The sequence below is a fragment of the Macrobrachium rosenbergii genome, chromosome 51, assembly GCF_040412425.1.
Source record: "Macrobrachium rosenbergii isolate ZJJX-2024 chromosome 51, ASM4041242v1, whole genome shotgun sequence".
NCBI classification, from domain to species: domain Eukaryota; kingdom Metazoa; phylum Arthropoda; class Malacostraca; order Decapoda; family Palaemonidae; genus Macrobrachium; species Macrobrachium rosenbergii.
This window is the reverse complement of record NC_089791.1, coordinates 13,143,376-13,170,875: the sequence shown is the minus strand read 5'-3', so window position 1 is coordinate 13,170,875 and position 27,500 is coordinate 13,143,376. Positions and strand designations below refer to the sequence as shown.

At 36.7% G+C, this 27,500-nt stretch overlaps 1 protein-coding gene across 1 annotated transcript in view; it reads left to right on the top strand.

Moving 5' to 3' along the window:
- Nucleotides 1–9,970, top strand: part of LOC136833133 (uncharacterized) — a 133,710-nt gene extending 123,740 nt beyond the window's left edge. The window contains exons 3-5 of the mRNA XM_067094801.1: nt 5,972–6,123; nt 7,219–7,489; nt 8,239–9,970. Of these exons, the coding sequence (XP_066950902.1) occupies nt 5,972–6,123; nt 7,219–7,489; nt 8,239–9,636 (1,821 nt within the window). The 3' untranslated portion in view covers nt 9,637–9,970. The remainder of the gene's footprint in view (nt 1–5,971; nt 6,124–7,218; nt 7,490–8,238) is intronic.
- Nucleotides 9,971–27,500: the final 17,530 nt, after the last annotated feature.

Sequence of the window (27,500 nt, the reverse complement as noted above, 5' to 3'; positions counted from 1 at the left end):
ATATATAGGTGTGTGTGTGTGTGTGTGTGTTTGTGTGTGCGTGCGCATTACATATGTAAATGTATGCATGCACAATACAACTTTAATCCTGGCGCTTATTCTAACAAGAAGGTCTAATCAAGTGAAACGCGATGGGAGTGGCCACAACATTACTTTCAAAATAAACAAGAGATAAGCAAGCGAACGAAGGGAAAGGGAGGAAGAAAGAAAGAAGGAGAGAAAAAAAGAAAGAACGAAAGAAGCGCTGACCTCTTCCTGTCATCCAGTCGAAGGACCTGACATCCTGTGATAAAGTCGATTTGGTCTCGCCCTCCGTTACTTCACAAGGACGAATAAGGGAGGCCCTTCAGGACTGATGCATGAGGACATCGTTCTCCTGCGGCGTCCCTGTGGGAGGAGTCAGAGGGAGGAGGAGGGACCGCGGCCGCGCTTAAATTCCACTGCAGGATCTGGATCGCTTCCACAAGTTCACTGGAATGAAAGTTCTCCATTCAGTTATTGATGAACCTTCAAGTACCTCTAGTATCTATTAATACTAGTATAAATTAAATTATTCATAATATATAATGATCCACTCCTTAAATACACACAAAAACATATCTGTTATTAAATCAAACTTGTATAAATGTGTGTGTGTATCCACGCTCACACACATATACAGTATACACAGGCACAGACATGTGCCATATACACACCCTTACATACATATATATATATATATATATATATATATATATATATATATATATATATATATATATATATATATATCTCTTACACACAAATATACACCTCGTGGTGTGATTTGTAGCATCTTCCCCTACCATATAAAGGGACTCGAGTTCACTTAACAGCCGAGGAAGGACGGGGATAGGCAAACCCTCGTCATTGTCTCCATTAACCTCAGGCTTGAATTATGTACCTGGTAGCTGGACGGCTGTGGTGCTGAAATCATCAGTAAAAAGGATAAGTGGCTAGCAACCTTTCCCAAAAGGACTTGCTCAGAAATGGAAGTCTAACGTGTTCTGGTGCCCAACATCAACCCCTACATCTCGGGCGCCTTTTGTGTGTTTGAGTGCTCAGATAAACACACACACATACACAAACATATTATATATATATATATATATATATATATATATATATATATATATACATACATATATACATATATATATGTGTATATATATACATACTGTATATATACACACACACATGTATATATATGTGTGTGTGTGTGTATGTGTGTGTGCAAATGTAAAAATGAAAATATCAATTGTATATTATTCCCTTTTTCAACAGAAATCCATTCCCCTCACAGAGGATGGTCCCAATGAAAAAACAAACACAGTTTCGGCTACAATCTTCTTTTACCTACTAAATCAATAATATACCATCAGCCAAGAAAGCTCCTGCCGTATCAGATGCTTCCACAAGGTTACTAAGGCTCACAAACGTCCCGTCGGCCTCCCTACTCTTTCTTTGTAACGCCTACACACTACTAATCACATCTACCATCCATACATTCCTTCATCAAGGTCTTGAGACCTTTTCCTAGCATGTCCTAGATATTACAAGCCTCCAGCTCCAACACCCCAGCCATATCTGGTAAGCACTTTCCAGCAGCACTTCATCTCTTTACACCAAAGACTTCCTAATTATACATCATTTTCATCAGCCTGTTTCTCATTTCCACCCTTTCACTAAACCATTCTCTAAATTTCTTCTCTTTTCAACATCCCTTCTTCTGAATATATACTGTACATAATATATGCATATATATAAATAAATAATAAATATATATATATATATATATATATATATATATATATATATATATATATATATATATATATATATATATATATATATATATATATATATGTGTGTGTGTGTGTGTGTGTGTGTATAGTTATATAAATCTTAACTTTATTAATTACACAATTGTTCTATGCATTAGTACAATTAATAACAATGACCTCATCCCCTTTTTTACAGCTACCAGACGATGAGGACCGTTAGTCCTGGAAAGCTTGCAACTTTTTCTGAATAAATATCTCTGCCAAGTACCACCCTATATTTTTAAATGAAGTCCCGTTATTAAATATATATATAATATTTATATACTGTATATATAATATATATTTATAGCATATATATATATATATATATATATATATATATATATATATATATATATATATATATATATATATATATATATATATATATATATATATATATGAGTGTTTGGTATATATGTTTGTATGAGTACTTGCGCGAGAAACGTATGGTAAAATTATATTCACGAATGCCTTGCCTACGAGCAGACGGCTATTCAATCGCAAGAACCCTCTAACCACTCAATCCAATTTAAGAGCTAGAAAATCATGACACAACTCTTTGAAAAAAAAAGGGTCGTAACTTTGGAGTCACAAATCCGTGGGAATAACGACCTGCACAGATGTCGATAATGGGTCAATCACAGACGAAGAAGAATTACGCTAATCTCTGTAATTGTTTCGTATTTGGCTGGCGAATAACTCATCGCAGATGGCAATTAACAATTCCACACGGGGCTATACATCGTTCTAATTCGCCCTGCGTCAAAGGGCGGGGCCGTGGGAGGGGCTGCCGAAAGGCAAAAAGGGGATTTGGGAGGGGCTCAGGAAAAGTTTTAAAGGTCGCTGAGAGATGAGTTAAGGGCTAACACCGGACGGAGGTTTGATGCTATCAGATGGTAATAGGGAAGGGAAGGGTAGGGATGGGGAGAGGGGTGGTATTTGATGATGGGGCGGGGAGCTCTCGGGAGAGGGGAGAGGATGCCATTGCAGGCGAGGGGTATGAGGGGGAGTGAGAGGAGATGTTGCTATCACGAGTGCTAAGTGAATCTTAAAGGGTTACCGACCTACCGCGGTGGCTGAGTACGCTTAATACGATTTAGGAGGAGGCTTTCCCTTTATTTCTCTTCTTCGAATTCCTGCATCGCTGCCTATTTGGACTTCTCCTTCATTCCCTTCGTCTTCATTATTTCGTCTATACCTGACGGAACATTCTTTCTCCTTTCCTCGTCATCACCGCAACTGTAACTTGACATTTTCTTTATTTCCTTTAGCTACTTGTCTTCACTGCAACCTGGAGGTTGCTTCTTTAGATTAGTCTCACTTTCGTTGCAACCTCAAGAGAACATTCTCATCTCCCTTTTGTTAGGATATCGAGAAGCCTAGTAGCATGTAACAGGTATTAAACAACTGATATTAAGAGCAACTGCTGGAGACAGCTATAAAATACAACGGTATTTCATGATTTCATCTGTGACTTCATGGGGTACAGAGTATCTCGGTATTGCCTTCGTTTTCTACAAAGTTAATGGGGTTCCACCTGACGCTAACTGTTCTGGTTCCCGCGCCACTTATCGAAAGAGGACAACGACATTCCGGTCGTGGTGAAACGAAGGTAAACAATTTAGCGTGTCACAAATACCAAAGAACAAGAAAGCGTACAAACCAGTAATAACAAATATCGTCATAAGTACCGTATATTTTAGTTAGCACTTGCATGGAACCAATGTATAAAGGAATTTCAACACGGCCGATGCAGTTTTTTCATGGTAAGAAGAAGTGGAATTTCTCTGTCTGTCTGTCTGTCTATCACACATAAGCACACGCACCCATATGCGCGCAAAATTCCTAATTAACTTATCATTCACTCAAAGACGACTCTAACGAGGGAATTCTTCAAAAACCTGCATTTTTCCATTCCCGCGTCTCTCTAAAAAAAAAAAACTCCCTCCAGACGACCCGGAAGAATCAGATATGAAATTTTCTGACATCAAAATAACACATAAAGAAAACTTACGAGTATTTTCCCGGCATGCTATAAATGACCAATTCGCCGTGATCTGACCTGACCCGGGGTCGCTTTCCATAAGGGACGAAAGCTTTAATGTGAAGGGAGCCATATTAAACAGCGAGACAGGTAGAAAAAAAGGAGGGACGTCACGATAAACTGCAATCTAATGATCCTAAATGACAGGACTGCGGCGAGGAGGAAACTCCGGGAAACGCACAAGGCATCGACTGCGAGTTATTGAAGGTAGAAATATGATCGGAAAAACGCCATGGCTACACGATAGAAGGAGAAATAACAAAAAGACGATAGTTCTTCAGATGCAATGACTCGTGAGGAAATAAAAAACGCCGTCTTTAATTTGCATATGCTTAAGTAATTTTACAAAATTAGGATAAAAAGGATAAAAATTGAACGTGGTGCAAATGCCCAAGAAGAAAACTAAAAGAAAGTTAAATAATTCATTCACGTATAGTAGAACAAATACGATGAAAGACAGCATAAATAAGCAAAAAACAAAAGAAATAAAATACGAAAAATGCCCCGACATATGTAAAAGTTCACGAATAATTTCGTAAAAACAAGGAAGAAAAAAATGTTTATTCTCAATGAGTTGACGAAATATAAGTACGAACAATAAGCACAAATAGAGGTCTTCCTCGCCAAGGAGAGAACACACGCGCACAAAATGGACTTTTTTTTATATTCTTTTTTTTTTCCTTAGTCATTCCAGTGTTGGTCACGAAATCATGCTATGGGGGAACCCTATTCGTTGTGACCCCTACGTACTAAGATACAATTAGCTGTGAGAAAAGAAGGATGGGTTATGGATGGGTGGGAAAGGCGAAGGTGGGAGAAAGGAGATATACATTTGCAGAAAGAAATGTCGCAGAGAGAGAGAGAGAGAGAGAGAGAGAGAGAGAGAGAGAGAGAGAGAGAGAGAGAGAAAGAGGGAGGGGGGAGGGATTTTCATAAATAGCTTACTATTCTAATAGTCATTTGATTATGTATGTGTGTATGGAGAGAGAGAGAGAGAGAGAGAGAGAGAGAGAGAGAGAGAGATTTTTGATAAATAGCTTACTATTCTAAAAGTCATTTGATTATGTATGTATGGAGAGAGAGAGAGAGAGAGAGGGAGAAGAGGAGAGAGAGAGAGAGAGAGAGAGAGAGAGAGAGAGAGAGGAAAGTTTTCAAAGATGGCTTACTATTCTAAGTCATTTGATTATGTATGTATGTAGAGAGAGAGAGAGAGAGAGAGAGAGAGAGAGAGAGAGAGAGAGAGAGAGGGAGGGGGATTTTCATAAATAGCTTGCACTATTCCTAATAGTCATTTGATTATGAATGTATGTATTTATGGAGAGAGAGAGAGAGAGAGAGAGAGAGAGAGAGAGAGAGAGAGAGAGAGAGAGAGAGGAATGTCAATAACCTGCTTGCTGTTTTGGAAATAATTTGACTATTCATAAAAGCTGCAAATACTGTAGTTCTTTCCGGACCAAACCAGGACTCAGGATAAATACAGAGATGTTATTACCAACACGAAAGTTAAGATGCTTGAAATGACTTGGCAAAGAAGAGTGGAAGCTAGAGATCTTTTAGCTGGTAATACTTTGCATAAGAGATGAAACATTAAAGAAGCACTAATGTTAATTAGATTGTTGTGCCGGTTAAAATAACACGGAAAGAAAGAGAGCTTATACCAAAAAGAGAGAGGAAAGAAAGAAAGAAATGACGAGAATTGGATACTTTGGGATAAATGGGTCGTGACACAAGCAATAAACTCAAAAGTTGCAGTGCGTGTTGGGGATTTGACACACTGACGATAAGAAAATTCAGTGAATGAGAAAATTCTTCACTGAACTGTGCTTTCATGGACATAATTCATTCTCTCCAGAGCAGCACAAGAACAATTCCAGATAACCTATCTTTATTTGATGAAGTAACACTACACCAAACCCTAATTTCAAGAGCTCCATCTTTCCCTAGCAAAAAATGTTTGATAACGATAGGCTGCGAGCACTTGGGAAGTAAGCATGTAAAACCCTGTCACTTCAGTTAACCAATAACGTCAAGTTTCTAAGCACTTCAGCTATAAATAACCAATTCCTTCTCTTTCTCTTTCCAGTCATTCTTCGGACGGACGTATAACAATTTGTCTCAGGTGCACGAGTGCAAGAATGGGGGACAATGTGTCATCAACAAGCAGAATAGGACTTCGTGCAAAGCCTGCAGGCTACGCAAGTGCTTAATGGTGGGCATGTCCAAAACAGGGTCGAGGTAAGTTAAGTGCCCTTGGCAAACATGACTTTCTGTATAAGAAAAAAAAAAGTCAGCTTAATGTATTTTCGTGCTGAAATGGAAATTATACAGTAAGTCGGGATAAATTTATATTTCTAACAAATAAAATCGAATTCTCCAAAAAACTCATTCAGTAAGTGGAACTTTCAAATTTCTGAGAATTTTTATAGCAAGCATTACGTATCTAAAATCAAAATTGGAAATAGTGTTTTCCAAATCAAACTGATGAAAAATAAGCAAAGACTACCACATCATAGCTTACAGATTATAAAATTAAACAATGAATATTTTGCATTATTCTTCACTAGTGAAATGACAAAGGTAACTTTAAACATTTTTATATGAATCAGGGATACGAAGGATGGTAAATAATCAGAAAATGGAACCTTAGAATTACATGAACTATGAAAGCATTTCATAAAAATCAGTTCTATGTCACTGATTTCTGTTTCAGAGAAAACAGCAGAAGACTATTTCGAAATCTCTTCAATTTTTCTTAGCCTTGACAACACCTCCACTTGGCAAAAAATGCATCTTTTTTACAGACAACCTTCACGTTAACATACATATACACACACACACACACACACACACACACACACACACACACACACACACACACACATATATATATATATATATATATATATATATATATATATATATATATATATATGTAAATTTAAATTACCTCTCTGACAATTGATGAAAAGAGCTGAATAGTAGTGTATCAGTCACCAATAAAAAGGTGAGTTCAAGGGAAAAAGAACTTAAAAGTACAGGATATAACAAAGCAAAGAACTTGCAGTTTAACGAAGGGAGTCTTATGCTTGCATTCACTATCAATATGAGATGTCATTTGGCCTATGAAAACCACTGATAAACAGTAAGGAACGACAGTCTTAATAACTTATGGCAAAAAACAATGTGACTAATGGCGTCCTGAAAATTAATATTAATTTTGCTTCTTTTCCTATAAAATGTTAAGAAGAAGAGTAAGAACGAGAGCCGTCCAAACTTTTTAAATAAAAAACAAATCCCATTTCACCACCGCCCTTTCTTCTCCTCCTTCAGGTACGGCAGACGGTCAAACTGGTTCAAGATCCACTGCCTGCTGCAGGAGCAGGCCAACTACAACGGCGTGCCCCAAAACATCAGGACGCCCATCACACCCACTCTGCAAGACGGTTCTCTCCCATTTGTCTCCGCTCATCTGCGAGACACCATAGGGCGTGATGGGCCCATCAGGGCGCCTCCGCCCCTGCCCCCTCCCCCGCCAGAGCTTCACTCTCAGGATATCCAAACTTCTCTTTCAGGACTCTCTTCCACTTCACAGATTAACGCTGTAAGTCGCATGTTCGGTTAATTTTTCACACACACACACACACACACACACACAGGAGAGAGAGAGAGAGAGAGAGAGAGAGAGAGAGAGAGAGAGAAGACATTAATATAAACATTCAGCGACCTTTATATTTTTATGAAGAACGCTTTTACCATAAATACCATAGTGATGTAAATATACAGTAAATGTTAAAGAAAGTACCATTGTGAAAACGGGTTTAGTCATAGTGGGTAAAATATCACATTCACTTTAATGTTAGTGTATTTGTAGCCTAAACACTTAACCTTTCAGAATGACACACATTACCTGCTTACTTGCATCTCAGACTCAAAATCAGGATTTACATTACGGGCATCTTGAAAATAACACCTTTTGCTCTTATCAGATTTAGCCCAAATTAACTTTTCTACAGAAAATAGAAAATTACAAATCATGGCCAAAGATGGACAACTGGGATAATTAGTTTCACGTTAAATTTTACAATCGTTTACAAGTTTGTTAAGAGCAAAAAAAAAAAAAAAAAAAAAAAAAAAAATTCTTAACTTAAACCCTACAGCAATATTTACTGTAAGCTTTCTGTCACGATCCAAGACGCGAAAAGTTACGGCTCACGTTCAACCACACCACAAAATGGGTTTGATTTTCGTTATTATACCATTTCTATATTTTCAAGCTTTATACTATTCATCTTTATATACGAAGTTTATCACAGTTTGTTTAATACTGTACTTTTCTCATATTCCTTACAGCAGGTTGAGAGGAGAATTCAGGAGGAGTCTTTGAAAGCACTTACAAGGAGTCTCAGGCATCAAGCCACAAGCCAAGATTTAGAAACATTACAAGTCTTAGAAGTGATAAGAAGGTCACAGAACCTCGAAAACTTAAGAACATCAGACTTTGATGCCCTAAGAAGATCTGTTGATTTAGATCCAATTCGCAGAAGTCACGAATTCGAAGCCATTGACAGCCTCCGACAAATTGCCCCTGAATTTCATGCCCGGCTGGGACCTCTGGCGGTCCAAGAATGGGAAAGGAGACTGCGGGAAGCTTCCAGGCATATGGAAAGCGATGCCAAACTGGAAAGGAAAGAACACTTATCGCTGGAATTAAAGAATGACCATCGTCCCCAAGAGTGCAAGCCTGACTCAGCTAGTGGGGCTAAGAGCGTCGACAGCTGCGACCAAGAGGTCGTCTCGACGGTAAAGGAGGAGCCAATTAAAATCGATTACGAACTCACGAAAGTACCCATGTCTATTGGCGAAGATACCGAAAAGGCGAGACGCAGCTCGCCGCCCAAATTCCATGACAAAAAATCCACTGGTGTCCTGATGTCGGAAGAGGAGAGACTGTCGTTCTTGAAAGCTGTCAATAACCAAAGTAATTCCGTCTACGCCCAGGATCACGCCCCCGTCAGTTCACCGGCAAGAATGCCACCAAATGCCGACCTCATCTATAGCTCTCTCAATAACAACATATTCCCGTTCCCTCCTTATCCCCCTTTGTGGCCTTCAATGCTACACTTCCCTCACTTTGCTAATAAATTCTACCCTTCTCCTGCTACTTCCTTTCAACAAACTAACATCGATATTTTCAAAAAATCAATTTTCAATCCGACTGAACCAACAGGCTCAAGGGCCTCCCATAGGATGACAAAGGACGACGCCGTCAATAAGAAACGCTTCCTAGACGCCGTGCTGCAAGTTCAGCGTCAGAGCCTGAGCCCACAAGGACCCTCCCCCACTGGGCGGACGCCTCAACCTCACCACAGTGCCTCTCCTTCAGCCTCCCCTTCAGTGACCCCTACCACCACACAAGCGACCCTCCACGACCAACCTATGGATCTCACCGTCAGGAGGAAAAGGAAGATGGACAAGAGCGAGATCATTTATAACCCAGGGGAGGACCTGAGCGTGGAGGAACAAATCGAGAGCGAGGATGACAAAGAGGAAAAGTGGTTAAAGAGAGAAGATGTCGCAGAGGAAGATGAAGATGAGGCAATTGAAGAGGTCGTGGAAGGCCCCGACGAGGATGAGGACGAGGAAATGCCCAAGAATGACGAACTGACAGAACCTGAAAGCGAGGTAAACTCAGAGGTACCTCTGAAACTCATTAAACTGGACTCTCCCGGTGAAACTCTAGTTGCTTAGAAGAAATAGACGAGGATCGAGAGACTTGAAAAGGTTCTAGTTTGAGAAAAAAAAAAAATGAATAATGAAACCGTTATGGGACACCATACATATCATTTTGATAAATGTGTAAACGTTTGTGTAAAAACTCACTCTACAAAGGTGATAATGGTTTTTCGTAACTTCCGAACTCACCCTTCGAAGAGAAGGTTGATGATTCAAGTTCCGTGACACAGATTACGAAGGCCCGTAAGGTAAAGCGTTTTATTGTTATTTATGGTTTAATGCAATGGACCAGATAGTGGGTATATGGGTATCTGACTTGAGAAATAAAAGAATAAAAAAAAAGAAAAAATCCAAGTGCTTATCAAAACGTAGAATTTTATAGTGTGATCAAGCGGCTCTAAGTCATACAAGTGCCATACCGAACATTAAACAAAGGGAATAATACCGATAAAAATAATAATAATCATAGAAGATATAGTGTTTTTATTTATAATGACTCTACCACTTTGCTACTCTTCGTAATACAATAGAATTTAGTTTATGGATTTCTATGTATTTTGTACGTATATCACGCTACCTTGGAGCAACTCACAACACTTCGGTCTTCCATTGTTGGTTTAACACGAGACACGAGGATATTTATATGTATAAACAAGATACCATGACAGTCTCACTACTAGGGCGATGATGATTCCTTCGACTCTGAAACCAATTAGTGTCATAACTCAGTGATGAAAGTGTAATAGAAATGTTCGTACTTTGTCTTAAGCATACCACTAATGTGGAATAAATATAAATAAATAAATATATATATATATATAAATATATATATTTATATATATAACTTTTAAATCTATAACGCTCTCTCCTGAAGAAAAAATAAGTATTATGAGGTTATGAGGAACGAACACACAATGTGTTTAGAACACTAGGAACATATTTCTGAAAAATGGTTCGTTTCCAAATCCTGAAATGAATAGCCTTACTCTTTCTTTAAAATCTAAAACCAGTGTATTATTCTGGGTAATTTACTCTCGCCATGTCTTTCTGAAAGCAGGGACACATAAGACTTTTAATTAATGTCAACTGGTGTGGATTCATTCATACCCATCAAATCTACCTAACCTCAACTAAGGGATTTCAAAATCTGAAATAAATTGAAGAAATGGAAAGCAAAAAATATACGGTAATAATGTAAACTCTAAGGTAAACACTCTCCATATTTCACCTAGCCGTACAGTTTTGGAATTTAAGAATGTGAAGGGCATTCCAACAAAGATATACTTAAAAAAAAAACGAGACTGACAAAATAAATAAAATTATAACGCATTCAGTTATCATCCAGATCTGAGTTTGAAGGTTTTTCAAAATGTCAATAGATAAATTCAAAGATTTTCTCTTGTTTTTTTATAGATGGTTTTCAATCAGCTCAGTAATTCAAAGCCTGATGTTTCACGATTTGGGTACAGAAATTAACTGTCCCCCCATTAAAATGGACCTGATACCCTTACATATCACAATAAATTAAAATCCTGAGCAACTCTAAAAGGAAAGTAATCATTGGCGAGCTAACTGAATAAGCATGATAAGGAATCTAACGAAACATTTCATACGACAAAATTGAAAAATAAAACACTATAAAAAAGATTTTCGGAATGTAAATAAGAGTGTAAACTACATTGACTGGAGAGTAATATTGATAACCAAATGGTAAATAAAGAATGAAACAATTAGAGAAAAGAAAAGAAAAACTGTTCATTAAATTAGAAATGTCATGAAGCTTATCCAACGAACTGAAGCCATAAAATGAAATGTGGTGACGTATCTCCCTTACGACACACCATAACCTCCTCCTAATTTTCGTTGCTTCGAGTACAACGCCCAGTGTACATCCTAACACCAGCCGCTTGCTTTAGCCTTAATAGGGAATTGTCTTTGTTTTGTGTGTTCTTTTTTTGTTACTGTGTTTGTTCGTGGATTAAATGTACAAATCGTTTCCTATGTCGTTTCTACCTTATACCACTATCATAATTACCTATAAATATATTTTTCTGTGTTTTTTGTTCTCTGTGTTTTTGTTTGTCCTGCATGGAAACGCAATCATCTTTTTATTTGTCTATTTGTACTTACGTTGCAAATAAAAACTCACATATATATGGACTTGTTGTAACTTTTCCTACGAGATGCTAATGGGGGAGAGAGAGAGAGAGAGAGAGAGAGAGAGAGAGAGAGAGAGAGAGAGAGAGAGAGAGAGAGTGCGAAAACAATAAAGGACTGAGATATACATAGTAAAAAAGTGGAGAATCACATGCCATGTAAAAGGTACAGTGGACAAAATCTGAACAAGAATATAAAACTTACAATCGAAGGAAGAGCCAGACTGGCTAAGGAGTATTTTCTTTATTCCCGGAAGGTAACACTAGCGATGGAAATGTAAAATCATGTAAAGGCACAAAGGACCAGGTTTCGAATGCTCTAAGAGTGAAATTTTGTCTACACGCTCTTATTTATACACACACAAACAGATTCCCACCTACGCATAGGCTATATACACATGGCTGCAAGTACACATGTACATACTGATAAGTACACATATGACTGGTAGTATACACGCTGTACATTATTCACGTACATGACATGTAATGCACAGTATATTCTTTGTTCGTCTCTTCTTTAATAGATCTAAGATTGGTTAGAACATTCTACGTGAATCATATTGAGCCTTGCTGTGGAGACAAGCACTTTTTTTTGTGGTGCTACATCATATATTTAAGCATCACATTTTCACAAAAGAGCTAACCGTTTTCTGATGTTGAATTTAAGGTGGAACGAAACCATTGCAAAACAAATTAGTAACTTTCTTTTCCTTCATTTAAATTCAGCCATTATTAAGAAGCCATCTAATGTCCGACCATTATTTATCTATCGCTGCTTGTTAAAATGATGAATGTTTTCAGCTGAAATATATATATTATATATATATATATATATATATATATATATATATATATATATATATATATTATATATACTGTATATATATATAAATATATATATATATATATATATATATATATATATATATATATATATATATATATATATATATATTTATTTATTTATTTATTTACTTATTTATATATACATATGCACGTGTGTATGTACGTATGTATGTATAATAAACATAATTGGCGTGAGTAAGTATGGATGTGTAATCTTGATATACAAACTCTAGAAATATGAAATACCAACTACTATACTGATATTTACGTTCGTGGAAAATTTAGCAATTAGACTAATACCGTTAAGTCAGGATATTGTTTTCTGTTAAAAGACTGAATGACCGTTCCTTGAACACAGAAGCATTTGCACAAAAAAGTTTCGTATCAAGTGTGTTCACGGTAGGTAAGAACTCTTCTGTACAAAAGACGAAAAGTATACACTTTTCTTCAACTCAGATTAATGAGATTTGAAAGGAATACGATGTGAATTGAAACTAATACAGACATCGAGCTCAAGGAACAAATGTATGCAATAAAGTACACAAAATAAATAGTATAGAATACATCTATTACTTCTGGCTGAGGGAGCTGGGTAGTCAGTTTCTTTTCAGCTGCTTTATTTCCTTCGCTGGTCAATATTATTTTTAGTTACCCTTCTTAACTGACCTACACTAGGCTTCAAACTAAATCGCGGCAAGGAAATCTATGCTGTCACTGAACCAAATGAATTATAAAGCTAGCAAATACTTTCTGCGGTAAAAGTCGAGACAAACTACGCCGCCAGAAAAAAATAAAGTACTTAGTGGGTGTCTGGGGTGAGGAGATGGGAGAGAGAAGCAAAACCTGAATAGTCAAATCATAAAAAAATGGTCAGGATAAAAACCTTATCAATTACAAAATAAAACAGACGGCATATAATACGAAATGCCTTTTACACAAAACGGAGAGCTATTGCATCATTCATATGAAATTGAGATATACAACTCAGGAACATCTATAAAAAAAAAAGAAGCTGCAAAAGAGAAAGTGAGGAATCCTCTTTTATCTTCGCCAAACTTTCCCGATGGTTAAGAACGTCTAAAGTTACTCTCTTGATATTCGTGCGATGGCGTCATTACTGTCACTTCACATGATAAAAATATTTTTTGGCAGTAAACAGGAAGAATTAAGATGATCTTGCGCAGGAAGTTGCTTGCCGGAATACAAGACGATGAATAAATCACTGGATATATCAAAGGAACTTTAGCCATAAGTCGCCTGAAATAATGAAGTTATCTTAGGTGAAGAGCCACTTGGAAGAATAAAGATATTGTAGAAATAAAGCCTTTTAGAGAAGGCATTCACTATACTAGCAAATATTGTCAATATGAAGGTGCATCTGCCTATCTGATCAAATATTATTTTACTTGGAAATCTTACAGTTGTATAAAAAGGAACTGTTTTCGCGAATAAAACTGTTTTCTTTACTTCTCCGAACCCTTCTTGTCTTTCTGATAGTCTAAATAATTGTTACTGTGTTCTCTAAATTTCTCGGTAAATTAAAATCAGCAAATTGACCTCATGAATTTCGAGTGGATGTTTTTCACTTTCCTGAAAAAAAAGACCCTCAAAAACCGTATACATCCGCCAGCTCAAAAAAAAAAAAAAAAATGAATGAAAAAGAAAGCACTCTAAAAGCGCATACCTCTGCCATCTCAAATACAATATAAAGCACTCAAAGAGTTCATTCCTTTGCCGAATAAAAAAATAAAAGAGTTAAGACTTCCATACCAAACAGTGAATGAAATAAACACCAGAGATTATTCCGTGAATAATAATAATAATAATAATAATAATAATAATAATAATAATAATAATAATAATAATAATAATAATAATAATAATAATAATAACTTCAAAAAATTAGGAACTACTATTGTTATTACCATCATTACTCAAAGAAACTATCTTTACATATACAACATAAAACAAAGAAATCTTCAAAATAATTATACTGTAATTACTTTCACACACACACTGGCCAATCCACTATCATTAAATATATTTGTACCCACGAGACTGCAGCCTGATAAGAGTTACTTCCGTGCCTTATCTCTTACAGAGAAACAGCTTTTAAATAATCTCTTTTAGGTAACTGTAAAACAATAAAAGGCATTTCTCTCTAAGAGAAAAGCCCAACAATAAATTCAACTCTGACTTTGCAAAATTGTAAGAGATAAACGTTTTTTATGCTTTTACTGAATTTGAATATAGAAAAGTTAAATACGAAAACCTACTAGGTTACCAATTTTAAAAACCATAGTTACACAAAAATTATTTATTCTATGTACACACACACACACACACACACACACACATATGTATATATATATATATATATATATATATATATATATATATATATATATATATATATATATATATATATATATATATATATATATATTTGTTTGTATGTGTGTGGCTGCATCATAAAGGATAAACTGATGCAATTTAATTATAGAAACAAACTCCATGCAAGTACCAACTTACACATCAATCATATGCTTTCGCGCAAGCACGAACTCATATACCCCATACCCCTTCCTTCCATCCAACCCCTAACACATTCTAACATAAAAACGTGCCAGCAAATAATGTAAACAACACTTTCACCTACAACAAACATCCATAGTGCAAGTCTCAATGGCCGCACAAACACCCGTTTAGAACTTCTTGTAAGGGTACATACAGCTCCTTTCGCCATCACCATTCACAAGGACCACTCGCACGAGGAACTTTGCACTGCTAATTGTATTTACAGTACTAACTATCGACGGGAACTTATAGGGTCCATGGTGGTGAAAAGCGGTGGTTGTGAAGGTAAGGTGACAAGTTTCTCCTCTCTCTCTCTCTCTCTCTCTCTCTCTCTCTCTCTCTCTCTCTCTCTGTTTGGCCTAGAGTTTTCCACTGGACACTCAGAATGCTGATACTACTACTACTACTACTACTAATTCTATTATTATAACTACAATCCAAGCTCCAATCTTAGTTGGATAACTAGAATGATACGAGGCTAAGGGCCCTAAGAGGCGTAATAGGGAAACAGCCCAGAACAAGAAACTAAATTGAAAACCAAAAAATAAACAGAGAGAAACAACACAGAAAAAATAAGGTAAATAACAACGTAAAATAAAATAAGTCAAATAACAAACTATGAAGTGAGCGTCATGTCAGCCATCTCTAAAACAAAATATTCCCATCAAGTTCGAACTTTTGACATTCCAGCGATTCAACTACAGGGTCAGGACAGAAAAGTATTCCGCAATTTGGACACAATAAGAATTAAAACTTCAAAAAACTGTGTGGTACTGAGACTCACGAACAAAAAGCAAAACCAGGAGAAGAAAAGAATTTAAATATTTCCACAGGACTGACAGGTCTCCAAAAATCTTGAGAGACGTTCTTAGTATACATCTCTGTGCAATTAAATATGAGATGGACCGGATATATTTCTCAAAAGTGAATTTGTGATCAAGAATGACACCTTGACCTTTAAATGAGCTGTTTGTAGTTGAAGACAACTGTCAGTGAGAAAATGCATTTCTGGGGATCCAAAATCCTAGACTTGCTAACAATCATACTTTGGGTTTTTTAAAGGGTTTAACTTCATTTCCCATTATTTGCACTATGAATCAGTTTTAAATAAATCCCAGTTAAGAGATTCAGCAAACACGGGTCAACTTTCAGGAGGTATCGATGCAAAGAGAGTAGCATCATCAGCATAAGCAGAAAGCTGGTTTTCAAGGCCAAACAATATACCGTTCGTATTTAACACACAAAATAATCGGACAAGAATATCCTCGAGAACACTGCAGTGCCCATTAACATCAAATCTAAGCAATGTGCAAGTAAAAATTTCCATAATAATACTGACCAATAGCTTACCAACATCCAAAGAGCAGCATTGAAGTCAAGATTAATCATATGAATTCTTGGCCAGAGTCTAGGGATTTCTATATAACTGAAAGCTGAAAGAAGAGCATCACAAGAGCCCGGGCCCTTCCGAAGACCAAATTACAAACTATGAAGCAGATGTTAACTTTCAGCATCAACATTTAGTAATGAGAGGCGCTAAAAACAGGCAAAGTTACTGCTACTACTACTGATTATGAAATGAAACGATTATCATCAAGGTCTAAAGAATACGCTTGTTTATGAGCGAATGGTAGACCTTTCCGTAAACAGTGGTGGAAGGCTCTCTGACATCATAATCCAACCTTAAATTTACTTGAGCAGTAGAGGACACACTTTAGGACGCTGGTGGGCAGACCTGGCATTCTTTAGACTTTGATAATTATTACGATACAATTTCGATCTTCCTCCATGCGTTACGTTCATTTTTGAATTCCCAGAGGAGGGGGGAAGGTATGGTAGTGGAGTTAAGGCCTGGGAGGGGAGGGATAGTATGGTAAAGAGTTAAAGAGAAGAAAAGGGGGAAAACTACCCTATAATAGAGTCCTCCAGTCACGAATGAATGACTTAAATAAACAACATTATGCGGAGATGTACCGGATCAAAGGATTCTTTCAAAAGTCTCTCAGGATTATACTTTTATCGTGTTTATCCTCATTATGATTCTATAAGATGTTGACGGAAGAGTGACTAGTACGACCTAAAAAACAGATCTCAAACAAAGATGAGCAATGATTGGCTGATGTAAATATAATTGCAGAATTGAATTAACTCTTAACTTCTCGATTCCGTGGTATGTTTTGGATACATTTTAAAATAAAAACTTCTAATCCGGAACCGAAAAGAAAGCATCAAGTGTATTATCAAGATAGCGTATCCAGGATGACGAAAGGAACAGAGGCAAAGGTAAACCCGAGCTTTCAGGTCCCTGACACCTGACAGTGACTGGCTGGAATCGACACTTCAAAACTATTTATTGTAATTATTTGGAGCACGTGTGTTTACGGCAAAATGCTTTAACACGTTTAACTGTGCATGTGCACATGCATACAGGCAAAGTACATACATGTGTACATATTAAAAGGATGAAATGGATATGCAGACGCACTGCAGCCACCTGACGGAAATGTCCACCATAGTTTCCGATGAAATAAATTCTTCATAATAAAAAAGATCTAAAAAAATCGCAACACAGATTCAACGCCTTTTGCGATAAAAATTAGACTGCTACGACAAGACACCATAAACCCTTTTCGAAAATAACCCGGATCACCCTATCTTATAGCTCAGCTGACCTACATGAGAAACCACGAATAAGAAACGAACTAATCAAGATAAGCAGGAACAAAGAAAAAAAACCTAGTTTATTAAAGGGAAAGGGTAAATAAAAACGTCCCCAACTGTAAAATAAAAAAAAAAGAAAACGCTTTCCCATAAGGACGTCGAGATTGAATATAGTTGCACCACAAGGCGCGACCTTTCGTAAAAGGCTCACCGAACACGCCTTCCTGCCAACCTCCGCCATGACATATTATAGCGAAAAATACCCCCACGTCTGGTAGATTAAGACTGTCGCACACTTTATGAGGACGATCCGGGGTGCACGCCCTAGAAAACTGCCCTGTTTGGGCATCGGGACAGATAACTGTCACTTGGGACACGCACTGGGTCAAACATCAAAACAATCACAGGGCGCATGCGTAGGAGAACGCAAAGGGACATCTAGCGCATGCGTGGGAGAAAACGAGATTTATACGGCACGTCCTTGTTTGTTATTACTGTCGTAGTGATTTCATCGGTCTGCAAATGAGGTCTCGTTAAGAAAAGTGAGGTCGGAACAGACCATCTCATTAACTGCATTGAGATGAGAGCTATAAACAGACAGATAAATGTGATACCATGCGCTTATATGAAGAGAGAGAGAGAGAGAGAGAGAGAGAGAGAGAGAGGAGGGGGGCGGGGATTACATATGTCCTCTCAGTACGATTATAAATCTCAATTTTCATTTCAATGTGACAGGAGTATTACTTGAAGCATACACGATCAATTGTATCTTTAGCCCATCGTCACCTCTCTTTCATAACAATTCTCCATGTAAAAAGTTAAGTATACCTTAGTTTAACCAGACCACTGAGCTGATTAACAGCTCTCCTAGGGCTGGCCCGAAGGATTAGACTTATATTTTTACGTGGCTAAGAACCAATTGGTTACTTAGCAACGGGACCTACAGCTTATTGTGGAATCCGAACCACATTATAGCGAGAAATGAATTTCTATCACCAGAAATAAATTCCTCTAATTCTTTATTAGCCGGCCGGAGACTCGAACTCGGGCCTAGCGAGTGCTAGCCGACAACTCTACCTACTCTCCCAACGAGGAACTTAATTCTCCATGTAGACCAATATACTTTCCCTGCTAATTTTGCTGTTCTACCTTTTTCTCTTATGAACTTTGGGTCTGTTGATGATGTTCCAAAATACTGTGTCCATCTCATTATCCTTATTATATCTAGCAGTTTTGGAACAACACGCAAAAGGTGTTAACCGTAACTAAGTTAAGTATACCTTAGTTTAACCAGACCACTGAGCTGATTAACAGCTCTCCTAGGGCTGGCCCGAAGGATTAGATTTATTTTACGTGGCTAAGAGCCAACTGGTTACCTAGCAACGGGACCTACAGCTTATTGTGGAATCCGAATCACATTATGTCGAGAAATGAATTTCTATCACCAGAAATAAATTCCTCTAATTCTTCATTGGCCGGTCGGAGAGTCGAACGCTGGGCCAACAGCGTGCTAGCCGAGAGCTCTACCCACCCCGCCAATGAAGAACTGTTAACCGTAACTAATTAGTTGCTTAAACCATCTGGGTTTTCTCCAATAACTCACATGTACTGAGTTTCAAGTCCTCTTTATTCGACTATCTGAAAGTTTGCTTTATCAACACTTGACGTAATCTCTCAGGGTTGATGAATTAAAAAATAATTCTTAATGTGAAATTGTCTCCCTTAAATGTTTTAATCAACAGCTTTATCTTTTCTTTTTAAGGAAGTGATATGCAATGAATAAAAAAAAACTTCGCATACTCCTTTCTAGAGTTCATGATAAAAGGATCATTACTTAAGAAGAAACTTCAGTGTTCATCTTTCTTTCCAAAATTCTGTTCGACACTGTCGGTACATCACGCTATATAAAATTCAATAAATACACTTTCCCACTGTAACGTAAAGCGTAACAGCAAGTGCTAAGCACCTTTCCTTTAATTCATACGTAAAATACTTAAGAGGTAAATAATCTCAGCATCTTATTAACTTTTCTTCGTTATTACCCACAACCTACCACGAAATTGTTCCTGCTACATACACACAAGATTAAATATTAGAACCGTTATTTGGAAAGGATCAAGATTTTTATTCTTAAACATTTGTTTATACACTTTCTTTGTTTATAGTGGCTCAAAAAGCTCATAAAATCACGATGGCCCTGAATTTTCTTTTAATACGATCGTGAGTAAAATTAATAATGAGGAAAATTCACATTCGATGGCCTTCTAAACAATATTTCCATTCGACCTGTAACAAAGTACAAAAGATTTTCCGTTCAATAATATTGCAAAGAAAAGAGAACCGGAAGAGGAATTCCTGAAAATAGCTAAGGTCAAACCAATTCATATGATTCGCATAATTAGTGTGTTTTCTTGCTAAACAAAATAAAAAAAACTTCTGTTTTAAATAGCGTGCAGATTAAAGGTAACATAGTGTCTCCTGCTTCGTTATATACTGAAAACGTAAAATACAAATTTCACGAAATGAGCATTAAATCAAAAGCAATAATAATAATAATAATAATAATAATAATAATAATAATAATAATAATAATAATAATAATGAACTGACAAGATGTACAAAGGTTTACTGGAGCCAAAGCACACATCTTCATGATATACGTACTAATAAAATAAGCAGTATCAAAATAAGAAAAGAACGGGTTCTGCAGTGCAAACGGGACTCTGCGCAGAAGCTAACTACAAAGCTTTTAAGAGAGAGAGAGAGAGAGAGAGAGAGAGAGAGAGAGAGAGAGAGAGAGAGAGAGAGAGAGAGAGAGTGGGTACATTCCCCAAAGTGTATTGCTAACGAACGGTTCTCAAAACACAAATGGAAAAAACTACGACCTCAGCGCGAAGCCTATGTCGATCTTTATTAACAACTACGGAAAGAGGGCGAGAGAATGATTAAATAAATAAATATCTGATTATGTGAATTTTGATATTAAAATGTCCATTCTTAAGGATGTACTTGAAATTGCCTGCCGATAATATCGAGAGCAATTTTTCAATATACAAGAGATTGTATGTACCATTATCCACCCTCAATGTGGTTGCAAACTTTCCTTGATATCAAACGGTCAGACTGAATCTGATATCACAGTTTACCTGGATAACGGATCCTGAAATTATAAAAGGCCATTATCGTGTTAAAATAACAAAACCCAAGAATACAGAATATATTTTAAAAACGTGATGAAAGAGGTTCCCACAACCTCTGAAACCCTATAACCTCAATTCCAGCATTAGGACTCCGACGTATTCGTCCAAGGGACCACCGATTCGAAATACCTGTCAAGACCTCGCCTATGTTGGCTCAAATCTTTATCTAGGGCGGGTATGGCACGATTATGTTAAAGAGCACTGATGGATCATGGCTCACAGAGAGAGAGAGAGAGAGAGAGAGAGAGAGAGAGAGAGAGAGAGAGAGAAGAATACACAATACATCATCAAGAAGGTGATTGTACGTTTCACGGAGACCTATATGAGGGAAGAGGAGCAATTTACGATTAGCAATAGTGACATCGGCGGGAAAAATAGTCTGAAAAGCGCTCATGTGCGCGCTCGCACACGTGAGGAATGCTGTATCATGTAATTACCGAGCTAAAAAAGGGCATAGAAATATGAAGAACACTAAGATGGAGAATTACGGAAAGTAAAACGATAAATAACGACTCGGGAAGCACAAATACAACCATATTCACAAATCTGCACATACCCACATGAGCTAATGTACAGGGATCTTTGTAAGCATATACAAGCAAGCAATTATAGTTCCAGAAAAGCATACAAACACATCGTACACATAAATCTTAATGATTTCCGAATATTTAATTAAACTTTTCCATATCTGCGGCGGTATTAACAATAACAATAAACCAGATATTTTCTAAAGATACGTAATGTCTCGGTTCTTGAATACAAATTCACGAATGTGATGCATTATATCAACATTCTATCAGCTCTTTAAATAAAATTGGAAGCATGCCATTTCAAGAAATTATTGCAAACTTGAGAGAGAGAGAGAGAGAGAGAGAGAGAGAGAGAGAGAGAGAGAGAGAGAGAGAGAGAGAGAGAGAATTTCCAATGAGGTGGAGCAAAGGGTGGTGTGACAGTCGGTCAAACAAAGAGACGAACAGGGAGCAAAGTGGCCGGAAAAAACTCATATTGACACAGCCTTTCTTCCTTCTCTCTCTCTCTCTCTCTCTCTCTCTCTTCACCCTTTCACGGGTTAATGCCAGAGTCGCTCAAGCTGTGTAACTAGTCCATTTCCTTTCCACTCCCCCGCTCACAGAGAGAGGCGGCCGGGTCCCTCTTCCCTGCCCTTGTCAATCTTACATGTCGTTGTAAAGACCTGCAAATCACGTTACGCATTCTTATTAACCTGTTTCACCCATTCCCCCTCCCCTCTCTCTCTCTCTCTCTCTCTTGCTCACGGCGTACAGATAAAATCTAATACTGCGCATATATTGTAAAAGTTACTATCAAAAATTTCATAGCTTGGTACGCAATTCTTGGAGTCATATCAAGATAATTTTCCAGCTAAAACGACTCCAAATCATTATGCTTCTCTCTCTCTCTCTCTCTCTCTCTCTCTCTCTCTCTCTCTCTCTCTCGATATGCTTATGCACAAGAACTTTCATTTTAACATAACTGTGCAACTGAAGATGCAGGGGAAAAACAGGATAATAAAAAATGTATTTTACTACGTTCCTCTCCGTCATATATTTTTCAAAATAAGTAACAGCACTAATATTTGTTACTTTCTCGTGTTAAAGTACCGTGTGCATGAGCGTACGTACACCTACTACATTTCCTTCATTTAAGGCAATTAGAATAGCAAAGAAACTTCGTACAGATTCGAATTTAGTTGCTTGAACTATAAGCTGAAAAAATAAGGAACGCAATCTAATATTAATATTTGGAGGAGCATACACGTTCACATAACAAATAATACATATGCACACATACACACGTACAAAATACACACACACACAGTATATTTGCACACACATATATATATATATATATATATATATATAAATATATATAAATATATATATATATATATATATATATATATATATATATATATATATATATATATATATATATATATATATATATATTATATTTATTTATTTATATATATATATATTATGATGAAAAATTCCTCAATTAAGATATAAAAGTCGACAACCCTTCAGGAATTTTTATGCATAAGACATTTTGGAGTCATCAAGCAAAAATATTCATAATTAGCCTCGACATGAGCCAAGCAATAGAGCGAATAAGTAAAATAAAAATGCACATTCATCTGATGTGCCAAGGAAATCTGGTTGTGTGAGATCCCTTCGCTGTTGAGGCAAAAATGTGGGAATCATTGCGAATATAAAAGGAAATATTATATACGATTCCAGTATGCTCCCTGCGCATAAATACATACAGACATACACACACACATATTTTCACGATGAATAAAGCATCACAGCACTGTTATATTCGTCATGTAATAATACACGGTATAATAGTAGAAACTGCCTCAAACGACAAATACAGTCTTCCGCCAATACGCTAACAACTACACAAGGGAGGGTACGACAAGGGCTGGGGTTCAGGTATGTTGGGGGGGGAGGGGGGTGCATCGGAGTGGTTTAGTGCAAATATTGACCAGAGAACGTGGACGGAGCCTCAAGAAAAAAAAAAAAAAATCGGAACCACGGCCGCCTTATGAATATGTATGCAGGGTGTTAAGAAGTAGTTGAAGGAGCCCCTCCCTGAGCAGACCCACCCGTCAGTTCCCTTTGGTCTTCGTCACACGTCCGCCATCCTTTGCTACTTTTTCGTTTGCTTGATGAGGCGAATGGATATGGAGATGACACAGAGAGAGAGAGAGAGAGAGAGAGAGAGAGAGAGAGAGAGAGAGAGAGAGGGAGAGAGAGAGAGTAGTGAATATGTCAATTTTTAATTTTTCTTATCATCCAATATAAAAAATGACAATGTATGATAAAAATTCAAATGCACTTTATGCTTCCTCCTCTTGCAATGAAATCGAAACTGCAGCATCGTTTAAGATATTGTCAAGAATATTCAGTTACTGAATTTAAAAGAGATATATCATCAAACATGTTCAGTAGTATCTCCTTACATTTTAAACGAAATGAATCGCAAATTTGAAGTTAATTTCATAGGGTTCACGAGTACTGCACAGTACTATTTGAGGCATGACAAATTAGAGAAAGAACTATAATCGATACTACTAAAAATATCTTATGTAGGTTTATATTATTCTAGGGAAAAAATATACAAGGTAAAAACGGTTGATTCTTGCCTCTCTTAACATTATTGTCATGCTACATACCGTAATCAACTTTCAGAAACTCTTAAGAAAAGAATGAACTTCTAGTTTATTAGCTGAACCAGGGTAGATAAAATAAATGACTTGCATCATCCACTGCTCACTTAACATATGTTTTAATAGATCATAAAACTGAACTGCGAGATGACGATGACATGAAGAAGCAGTAGCCAGTAAAATCCAAAGGCCTTTTCCCACAACCTCTCTTTTAATTGAGAGATGAGAGAGAGAGAGAGAGAGAGAGAGAGAAGAGAGAGAGAGAGAGAGAGAGAGAACCCCAGTGTTTAGAAACGTTTAGAGTCACTGGAAAAAGAATCCGGGTTCGAATCAAAGGAGAGATATAACTCTCTGGGCATGTTCCGTCGATTCCCAGTGTACCTCTGATGACCCTAAACAAGGAATTACGTAACTGGAAGCTATTCAACTGTGGTGGGTCGAAAATAGGGAATGGGCGTGGGGTTAGGGAAATCCGAAGAACTGGTTCATCAAATACTTAAAATGCAAATGTGAAAGAAAAAATTAAGAGAGAGAGAGAGAGAGAGAGAGAGAGAGAGAGAGAGAGAGAGAGGGGGGAAGAAGATTTGATAGCTTTGACTGATAACATACGAAAAAGCCAAAGGAAGAGTTAACAAAACCTGGAACATAAAGAAAGTTTACATTAATCCACATGAAAGAAATTCATATTATAATACACCAGTATGACATTATAATACAGATAGATACGAAAATAAACAGATAAATAACGTATAAAATATCAACTGAAATTTGAAAACAAGACAACATTAAAACGAACGATAAGATGTTGATCAGTGAAGACTGTTATTTCTAGCGCACAGCCACACACACACACACACACACACACACAATGTAAGAAACAAAAGCCGGAGAAAATAAACAATTTTCTTGCTAAACGAAAAGCACACAAACGATACAGATGATGGTCTGTGAACACAGAGGTCAGGGCATGAACATTAAAACTTGAATTTATGCAAACTGACGCGAAAAAAGAGAGAATATGAGATCGTGTGAAAGAAGAGGCATATAAGAGCGTGTGAGAGAGGATGAAGGAAATAAGGTGAAGGGAAGTGTCAGGATGGGAGGGAGGGGGAGTGGGGTCAGGTAAGGGTGGTAATGGGAGGGGGGGATTTTTTCCATCCGAAAGCCTGTAATTAGCAGCTTTAATTGCATTCTGAAAGCAACGCCACTGGTAAAGGCTGGGGAATTGGCTCCTAGGGATATTTTGTAACAGAGAAAATTAAAAGCACACACAAGCAGCGTTTGCAGAATACGATTCTGTTCGACAGAGAGAGAGAGAGAGAGAGAGAGAGAGAGAGAGAGAGAGAGAGAGAGAGAGAGAGAGAGAGAGAGAGAGTACATAAAAAAATCTGCATGCCTTACTCGACCCACTGATTATATATATATATATATATATATATATATATATATATATATATATATATATATATATATATATATATATATATGCCGTATATACAGAATATATTTATAAAAAAAGAAGATTTAAATAAATTTAAACTGCAAGAAATATTAACAACTAGAACTGGGAAATGTGTAAATGGCTAATGTATAGAATAACATAAGCCGCCAAATTTTTCTAATTTCATGTAATATATATATATATATATATATATATATATATATATATATATATATATATATATAAGAGAGAGAGAGAGAGAGAGAGAGAGAGAGAGAGAGAGAGAGAGAGAGAGAGAGAACACTAAGTTTCAAAAGCACGCAGCAACAGACGAACAGGAACAAAAACAAGCCCATAAACTCCCACACGCTTGAGTACAATAAGTCTAACAAAGGCCTTTTAACTCTGAGCTCCACAACTGCTTACCCCTACAAAGCAACTTTTAATTACATATTATTTGAACCACAATAGACACACGATGTCGACCCAGGGCTAAAGAAGTCGAGAGACGCCGCCACATATGGGGTCTAAAAGTCGTATGCCTCACATTCTCTCCGAAACCACGAGGCAAAGGTGTGCTCACTTTGGGGCTCGGCGTTCAACATTAGCTTCTAACTATGCAAGCGTCAGATTAAAACTATTGGCAATTACAACCTCTAGTGTTCTCTTGAATGTATGTTCACGTTATGAAGCAGGCAATTGGAAGACCCGACCCACGGCCTCATTCGGCGGGGAGCTAAATGAAAGACCTCATTCGCAGCATTGTAATGTAACGTCTGCGACTGCGCTCGTTTGGGGCGACTATGCCTTCACCTGAAAGTCTGAGCAAGATGACGTACCGTCTGTTTTATGTTAAAAGCTTGTAGTTGAGAAATATGCCATTTAAAGACACCTCTGAATACGTGAATCTGGTACCTTAATAAAACACTTATTGAAAATTAATTCAGCCTGTCTATAGCGTGATTTTAAATAGTCGATCAAATTTCAGGAATAGAAACGTTACGTTGGAAATTATCCAATTAGCAAAAATCTGTCATGCAAGCAATTCATAAGGTGACGTGAATTAGCTATTAAGCGGTACTTGTTCCTTAACATTTGAGAAGATAAAAAATTCATGTAAGTACTAGTGACAAAATTATATATATATAAATATATATAAATATATATATATATATATATACATATAAATAAATAAATGTATATATATGTATATATATGTTATATATTATATATATTATGTGTATATATATATGTATATATATACATGTATATATATATATATATATATATATATATATATATATATATATATATATATATATATATATATATATATATATATATATATATATATATATATATATATATGGGCAATGAGTACAAATTGCTCAAGTCTTTCTCATACATTACATGTAACCACCACTGAAATGAAATATTACACTGAGCAAGAAATCAAATTCCATTTTGAAAATAGCATTAGGAAGGAATTAACTGTAAAAGCCGCTACCGAGGTCAAATACCCCGAAATTGAGGACAATTTCGGAAATCTCTCCGAAATGCACAAAAAACGAGTTCAAAGCAATGTGAAATAGGCGAAGTTCCTGCAATCGTTGAACTATGGCTAAGCCTAGCCGGATTCTGGGAAAGTTGTTTCTGTATTTGGATAATATAACTTATAAAAATGATGCAATTTTTTCTCTTTTCATACATGTAAAAAAGATGAAAAAGCCATTAATTTCGGAGCAATCACTCGTGCCGGACTTGGCCTAACTAAAAATAATCATCTTTCACATGGATTTACCATT